The 8875-nt window shown below is 42.3% G+C and overlaps 1 protein-coding gene across 2 annotated transcripts; it reads left to right on the top strand.

The window, feature by feature from the left end:
- The first annotated feature begins 181 nt into the window (after window positions 1-181).
- LOC106564905 (DNA polymerase subunit gamma-2) lies at window positions 182-5168 on the top strand. 2 transcript variants are annotated; one of them, XM_014131405.3, is made up of 8 exons: window positions 182-944; window positions 1094-1199; window positions 1688-1793; window positions 2040-2225; window positions 3012-3152; window positions 3311-3391; window positions 3475-3575; window positions 4555-5168. In XM_014131405.3, exons 1-8 carry the CDS (start codon window positions 434-436, stop codon window positions 4718-4720), a joined length of 1398 nt encoding a protein of 465 aa, XP_013986880.1. In that variant the 5' UTR covers window positions 182-433; the 3' UTR covers window positions 4721-5168. The 2 variants fall into 2 exon arrangements, with proteins under 2 accessions (XP_013986880.1, XP_013986882.1); XM_014131407.3 differs by lacking the exons at window positions 182-944; window positions 1094-1199 and adding an exon at window positions 1292-1545.
- The last annotated feature ends 3707 nt before the right edge of the window (window positions 5169-8875 follow it).

Genomic DNA, 8875 nt, shown 5'->3' with positions numbered 1-8875 from the left:
GTATTCATCCAGCATTTAATCTTAGTGGATTTTCTTTTAAAACAAATCATGCCACAAAATAATATAGCAAACAATCCTAATTGCACAAGTATAACCGTAAGGTAATAGATGAGAACTTGTCTCGTTTTCATGTCGACACGGAAGTGACGTATACATAGCTTTACTTCCGGGTGCGCCCAGTTTACGCTTTACACATGGTTGCAAGTATTTCAGAAATATAATAATATTTATATTAAGTTGCCAGGCTTTGCCGAAACTACTCGTGGTTTAATTCGCAGGCAACTGCATTCACTTTCAAATGTCCTTTTCTAACGTGATTTCAGCCTCGGAATGATTTCTAAAATGTGAGACCGCACGCAATGCATTGCTAGGTAAATTGCAGCTTGACGTGTGCATAACTTCTTTTCAATAACGAAATTAGTGACCACTGAACATGCTCACTTACTGTGTTAGACGACTCATCTGGAGATGTGAGAATATACCAAGAACCTCACTATGCTGCAGGATATCTTTTGTGCTTCATCACTGCAGGGGCTGCAGTACTGCAACTCCTGTCAGGTCTGTCGCTGAGGACTCCGACCACACCAAAACACTGATGCAGCTATGCACTGACAGGTATTACATAGCTTCTGGCCAACTTCATAGAGATTCTTTTCAGCGCGGAACCAACTGTGGATATGGACCACTTGGTATGGAACTTAAAAAGAACATTCTTGAACAATGGTGGAACTCTGTGATAGGCTTCAGGGCAGAGGTGTTTGGCATAAGCACTCTACACACTAGTAAGGGCAGAACTACCGAGAGGGATGGACAATTGAGGGTTGTTGACACCAAGAACCTACGTCAAATACTTTCCCAGAGAGAGCTAAGCAAGGACCAACTTATTCAGGAGCTACAGACCCATATCCAGAATGGTGCATCTGTTCGAACTAGTCTTTTCCAAGGTAACTATCATTAGGTGTTTGTATTGAACACCTCTGCTATTTTTACTTGTGCGCATGCTTCAGTACATAGAAATCAACTCGTAGAGTTAAATTAAATTCAACGTTAGGTTTCCAGGCTAACATGGTCAATGCTCTTCCCTCCTGTCCAGGTGCTTTGGAGCAATATGTGCCCTCTTTGGAGCTAGTGAACAGAAAGCTGCCGTTCGGCCTGGCTGAGACCGGATTGTGCTTCCAGCCATCAGGTGGACCTAGTTGGTGAGGCTAACTCCTCCCTCAAATCACATGAACCATTCACCTGCACTGTGATCATTTACCATTGTGCTTATTCAAAGTGCAAATAGATTTAATTGAGAATAGATTTAACCTAAGTCATACGTCCTTGTGTTTGAGATGGCAGATTGCTATAATAACACCTGGGCATAGCAGACTAAAGAGTAGTTGTGCGCTTTAAAGGTAGACTCAGCGATATGACGTACATTCAGAAAGTAAACAGCATAGTGGTTCAATTCCTGCAACAACTAAGAGCACTGAAGCGCGAGGTTCAACTTCTCCACTGTTTTGGTCCTGTACCTATGACATTCCGACAGCATGACACGAACCTGTGCGTATGCGAACTTGCTGTGTGTGACTGTGTGAGCAAAGTCTTGCATATCGCTCAACTCAATATCTGCGGTGCTGCTTGTGGCAATGTCATTTTGCTGAGTCTACCTTTAACCCCTATTCTGTGTGTCCGTTCCTGGCAGCCCAGATGAAGTTACCCAGTCCTCTTTGGTGTGGTTCTGCTCGCCCCGCACCTGCTCACAGTGGCTGGACTACTGGGCACGGCATCGGCTGCAGTGGTGGAGAAAGGTGGGTCACTTTCTGATCCAATTTCAATACATTGTGGTCAAGATCAGTTTCTCTGTCTGCAAATTTAATCTGGATCTTGAACATCAATTTGAATCTTGATTTGAAATCTATAGAAACGACATTGTTTCTATGTTGATATTTGTAATACTGAAAGACAACTTGACTTAATGTGGATAGTAAAGTACTTTTCTCTAATCTCATCTCTCTGTCCATCCAATCCTGTCCCTCCATTCATCTATGATCCAGTTTGCCCTGGGCCCGTCCGACTTCAGCTGCAGTGACATAACAGAAGAGGAGCTGGCAGGCCGGGCGTCTCGTGGTGTGAAAATTGTGTATAATTTCCCATGGGGCCAAGAGGCCCTGGAGACTCTGTTGAGCCGAGGGGATGCGGAGTTGATGCAGACGCACAACAGCGCTCGCAACAAACTACAGGTCATTGTAATGCTGCCTTCTACTGCAGGTTCAAAACTGCAGTTAATACCCTATCCCTCTTATGCTGTCACAATAAAACAACTTAGGAGTAGATCTTAATCATTTTGCACAATATGTCAGTTGAACAGGAGGCTGCTGAGGGGAGGATGGCTCATAACAATGGCTGGAATGTAGTGAATGGAATGATATTAAACACATGGAAACCATGTGTTAGATTTGTTCGATACCATTCCATTAGTTCTGTTCCAGCCATTACTTTGAGCCCGTCCTCCTCAATTAAGGTGCCACTGGCCGCCTGTGGTCAGTTGTGTGGCGGCAGGTAGCCTAGCGGTTAGAGCATTATGCCATTAACCGAAAGGTCTCTGGTTTGAATACCCAAGCTGACAAGGTGAAGAATCTCTGTGCCCTTGAGCAAGGCACTTAACCCTAATTTGCTACTATGCTGCCCTAACAAGCAAAAAGGCAGTAACTGCTCATTTGGTCGAAAATTAGTTATCTTTCTTGCTACATTAAATACATGCTTAATCATGTGGACAAGTATCCTGCTTCTATTGTGTTTTGGAGAAAATGGGGGTCATATTAGCAGTAACTGCACTAGGTTTCTGTGAAACCAAAGTAAATAAAAGCAATTTTTTTGCTTGGTAGGGCAGTATGGCTGACCCTGTAATACAACACATTTCACTGCACTTATCCGGTGTATGTGACAATAAAACATATTTTTGTTATTAAAGTAAGATTGTATTAATCTTATCAGTGATCCATATTTTTTCTGTCTGTCATTCACAGTGCCTAGATGGGAGGAAGTCAGTCGTCCCCCATGCCATCTCCGTAACTGGAAACGTAGAGCGAGGAGTGTTGGCGTACCTGTACAACTCACTCCAGCAAGTGAAGAAAGTCGACAGCAAACAGAGGCTACAGCAGAGAAAGGTGAAACACCTAAGTCCTTCCACATTAGCTTTAGTATGGTCACATCTCTGATAACATGGGTGAGAACTTGAGCATCCAACATCTTACTTCTGTTTTTTGAACTGATGGAAATTGTTAGAATGTGCTACACACACACTGACATCATGTTGCCCTTGTAGGTTTTGAAGCTCCATCCTATTTTGTCTCCAGTCAAAGTGGCCTTGGACATGGGAAGGGGAGCCACTGTGGAACTAAGACAGGTAGGAAACTATTGAGATATACACAAAGTTATTCAATAGGACTATGTTTGATTGTAGTTATAAAATTGTATTCTACATCTTAGGTTTGCGAAGGCTTGCTGAAGGAGTTCTTGGAAGGGGGAGTCTCTGCATGGCCTGGATATCTTGAAACCATGCCAACATCAATGGAGCAGCTGAACACAAAGTAAAACTTCTTCATACCATGATAGTATACCGTAAATTCCGGACTATAAGCCGGAACTTTTCTCCCAGGCTTTGAACATCGCGGCTTAAACAATGACGTGGCTAATATATGGATTTTTCCCGCTTTCAATTTTTTTTTCTCCAAAAAAACACATTCTGTGACGTGCTCAGTTTTTTGGCGGCATGAAGCTTTCATTAGACCAATTAAATTGCCGAACGGGTTAAGGTCAAACAACTTTTTTGTTTACTGTTTAGATTAAATCGAGTGCTCTCAAACTTCCCATCATTCTGATTACGGTAGTCATTTTGTCACCCTCATCATGGCAAAGACACGGAGAAATGCATATGATGCAGCTTTCAAGTTGAAGGCGATTGATCTGGCTGTTGGAAAAGGAAATAGAGCTGCTGCACGGGAGCTTGGTCTTAATGAGTCGATGATGAGACGTTGGAAACAGCAGTGTGAGGAATTGACTCAGTGCAAAGACAACTAAAGCTTACTGCTATTTTTTTATTTTTTGTTACAAGCCGTGTTTCGTTAAAGCCTATTTATTTTTGTTACAAGCCGTGTTTCGTTAAAGCCTGTGTAAAGTTCATTTGTGTCAATGTACCGGTAGGCACCTGCGGCTTATAGACATGTGCGGCTTATTTATGTTCAAAATAATCAATTTTTTTTTAATTCAGTGGGTGCGGCTTATATTCAGGTGCGCTTAATAGTCCGGAAATTACGGTAGTTTCTTTATGTTGTGGTTTATCATTTCATGTAACGGATTTCATGTGTTGTCTACTGTTGGATGCATTCTGAATACAATAGAATTTTGATATCAAAAGCCACACATATTTAGTGGCCATGCAATTTGGTGTGTACAGAATTATGTAACATGTTGACGTTTGACTTCACTGAAGGTGATCTCGATAGACGCTGTACCGTTTCCCTGTGGGGACCCAACTGTAAGTATTATGTTTGGTGCCTGTGTGCCCAGGTATGATGAGATGGGGGTGCTGTTCACTGTGGTGATCAGTGACAACACACTTGAGAGTGGCCTACTGCAGGTACGCAGCCGCGACACCACCATCAAGGAGACCATGCACATCTCCGAGGTCAAGAACTTTCTGGCCAGATACATATCTGCTGCACAGAACATATGAGGGAGTAATATTAATGTCCCGGGTGAACCAGGTTAGCATGGGTTACATTTGTTTTGGAACCGGACTGCCTCCCGGGCGTGAGCCAGGTGCCCCATTTTAGCCGTTGGTGAATTCAGCTTTAAACAGAAGTGATGTAGATTAAGCAACGACAATAGATGTTATATGTATCTGAACGATGCTGCCTTGTTGACAACATGGCCAAGTAGTGCAGATTATTGTTTTATTTGAGAAGGGCACCATAGCAGGGTGCACTTAATTAAACTCCCTCATTGATTGAAAACTGACATGTTAGGCTGACATTTGGCAAAATGTCAAATGAGACTGTCAAAGAATGGGGTGGTGGGCCCTCATGGGCAGCAGGAAAGCTGTCTATGTGTTTATGTTTTGGATAACTACCTCAAAGCCAATTTGACTATCGAGGATACTATATTAAAAGTTGTTAATCATTTTCCCTTTGTGGTTGTCATTTTGTTGTCAAAGTGTCACTCAAATGCTGTCATATCAGCAAATTCTCATACGCAACTTTTTCTACGGGTCAACAAAACATGATTAAGTGTGTGTGTGTGTATTTATCATTGAAGTCGGAAGTTTACATACACATAGGTTGTCATTAGTCATTCAAACTCGCTTTTCAACCACTCCACAAATTTCTTGTTAACAAACTATAGTTTTGGCAAGTCGGTTGGGACATCTACTTTGTACATGACACAAGTCATTTTTCCAACAATTGTTTACAGACAGATTATTTAACTTATTCCCTGTATCACAATTCCAGTGGGTCAGAAGTTTACATTCAATAAATTTACTGTGCCTTTACAGCTTGGAATATTCCAGAAAATGATATTCATGGCTTTAGAAGCTTCTGATAGGCTAATTGACATCATTTGAGTCAATTGGAGGTGTACCTGTGGATGTATTTCAAGGCCTACCTTCAAACTCAGTGCCTCTTTGCTTGACATAGTGGGAAAATGAAAAGAAATCAGCCAAGACCTCAGAAAAAAATGTGTAGACCTCCACAAGTCTGGTTCATCCTTGGGAGCAATTTCCAAATGCCTGTAGGTACCACGTTCATCTGTACAAACAATCGTACGCAAGTATAAACACCATGGGACCACGCAGCCATCGTACCTCTCAGGAAGGAAACGCGTTCTGTCTCCTAGAGATGAACGTACTTTGGTGCGAAAAGTGCAAATCAATTCCAGAACATAAGTATCTATATCCATAGTAAAACGAGTCCTATATCAACATAACCTGAAAGGCCGCTCAGCAAGGAAGAAGCCACTGCTACAAAACCGCCATAAAAAAGCCAGATTCCGATTTGCAACTGCACATGGGGCCAAAGATCATACTTTTTTGGAGAAATGTCCTCTGGTCTGATGAAACAAATATAGAACTGTTTGGCCATAATGACCATCGTTATGTTTGGAGGAAAAAGGGGGATGCTTGCAAGCCGAAGAACACCATCCCAACCGTGAAGCACGGGGGTGGCAGGAGCATGTTGTGGGGTTGCTTTGCTGCAGGAGGGACTGGTGCACTAAACAAAATAGATGGCATCATGAGGAAAGAAAATTATGTGGATATATTGAAGCAGCATCTCAAGACATCAATTAGGAAGTTAAAGCTTGGTTGCAAATGGGTCTTCCAAATGGACAATGACCCCAAGCATACTTCCAAAGTTGTGGCAAAATGGCTTAAGGACAACAAAGTCAAGGTATTGGAGTGGGCAGAACTGAAAAGGTGTGTGAGCAAGGAGGCCTAAAAACCTGACTCAGTTACACAAGCTCTGTCAGGAGGAATGGGCCAAAATTCACCCAACTTATTGTGGGAAGCTTGTGGAAGACTACCCAAAACGTTTGACCCAAGTTAAACAATTTAAAGGCAAAGCTACTAAATACTAATTGAGTGTATGTAAACTTCTGACCCACTAGGAATGTGATGAAATAAATAAAACCTGAAATAAATCATTCTCTGTACTATTATTCTGACATTTCACATTCTTAAAATAGTGGTTTACTAGGATTAAATATCAGGAATTGTGAAAAACTGAGTTTAAATGTATTTGACTAAGGTGTATGTGAACTTCCAACTTCAACTGTGTGTGTGTGTGTATGTATGCATATATATATATATATATATATATATATATATATATATATATAAATCAACTCAGCAAAAAAAGAAACAGCCCTTTTTCAGGACCCTGTCTTTCAAAGGTAATTCATATTGCGAGACGACTTGGACAACGCTACAGGGAGACAGGACAGACAGCTGATCGTCCTCACAGTGGCAGACCACGTGTAACAACACCTGCACAGGATCGGTACATCTGAACATCACACCTGCGGGACAGGTACAGGATTGCAACAACAACTGCCCGAGTTACACCAGGAACGCACAATCCCTCCATCAGTGCTCAGACTGTCCGCAATAGGCTGGACTGAGGCTTATAGGCCTGTTGTAAGGCAGGTCCTCAGCAAACATCACTGGCAAGAATGTCGCCTATGGGCACAAACCCACCGTCGCTGGACCAGACAGAACTGGCAAAAAGTGCTCTTCACTGATGAATCGTGGTTTTGTCTCACCAGGGGTGACGGTCAGATTCGCGTTTATCGTCGAAGGAATAAGCATTACACCGAGGCCTGTACTCTGGAGCGGGATCGATTTGGAGGTAGATGGTCCGTCATGGTCTGGGGCGGTGTGTCACAGCATCATCGGACTGAGCTTGTTGTCACTGCAAGAAATCTCAACACTGCGTTACAGGGAAGACATCCTCCTCCCTCATGTGGTACCCTTCCTGCAGGCTCATCCTGACATGACCCTCCAGCATGACAATGCCACCAGCTATACTGCTCGTTCTGTGCGTGATTTCCTGCAAGACAGAAATGTCAGTGTTCTGCCATGGCCAGCGAAGAGCCCGGAACTCAATCCCATTGAGCATGTCTGGGACCTGAGCGGACAGTCTGAGCACTGATGCAGAGATCATCCGTTCACTTACTCTACGTCTCACAAAGACACGGCAGTTGGAACCAAAAATCTTACAGTTGGACTCATCAAACCAAAGAACAGATTTCCACCGGTCTAATGTCCATTGCTCGTGTTTCTTGGCCCAAGCAAGTCTCTTCTTATTATTGGTGTCCTTTAGTAGTGGTTTCTTTGCAGCAATTCGACCATGAAGGCCTGACTCACGCAGCCTCTGAACAGTTGATGTGGAGACGTGCCCGTTACTTGAACTCTGTGAAGCATTTATTTGGGCAGCAGAGGCTGAGGTAACTCCTTTCCTGTGGCGGTCCTCATGAGAGACAGTTTCATCATAGCGCTTGATGGTTTTTGCGACTGCACTTGAAGAGACTTTCAAAGTTCTTGAAATTTTACGCGTTGACTGACCTTCATGTCTTAAGGTAATGGACTGTCATTTCTCTTTGCTTATTTGAGCTGTTCTTGCCACAATATGGACTTGGTCTTTTACCAAATAGGGATATCTTCTGTATACCAACCCTACCTTGTCACAACACAACTGATTGGCTCAAACGCATTAAGAAGGAAAGAAATTCCACAAAGGAAATTCCACATCTATTAATTGAAATGCATTCCAGGTGACTACCTCATGAAGCTGGTTGAGAGAATGCCAAGAGCTTGCAAAGCTGTCATCCAAGCAAAGGGTGGCTACTTTGAAGAATCTCAAATATAACATACATTTTGATTCGTTTTTAACACTTTTTTGGTTACTACATGATTCCATATGTGTTATTTCATAGTTTTGATGTCTTCACCATTATTCTACAATGTAGAAAATAGTAAAGATAAAGAAAAACCCTAGAATGAGTAGGTGTGTCCAAACTTTTGACTGGTACTGTATACAGTGCATTCGGAAAGTATTCAGACCCCTAACCTTTTTTCACATTTGTTTAAGTTACAGCCTTTTTCTAAAATTGATTACATTTATTTTTTTCCTCATCAATCTACACACAATACCCCATAATGACAAAGCGAATACAGGTTTGTGGACTTTTTTTGCAAATTCATAAAAAAAACAGAAATACCTTATTTACATAAATATTCGGCCCATTTGCTATAAGACACGAAATTGAGCTCAGGTGCATCCTGTTTCCATTGATCATCCTTGAGATGTTTCTATAACTTGATTGGAGTCCGCCT

This window comes from Salmo salar, chromosome 12, assembly GCF_965601325.2.
Source record: "Salmo salar chromosome 12, fSalSal1, whole genome shotgun sequence".
In the NCBI taxonomy this organism is placed as follows: Eukaryota; Metazoa; Chordata; class Actinopteri; order Salmoniformes; family Salmonidae; genus Salmo; species Salmo salar.
Note: the sequence above shows the minus strand (reverse complement) of the source record. Positions and strands in the feature narration are given on the sequence as shown.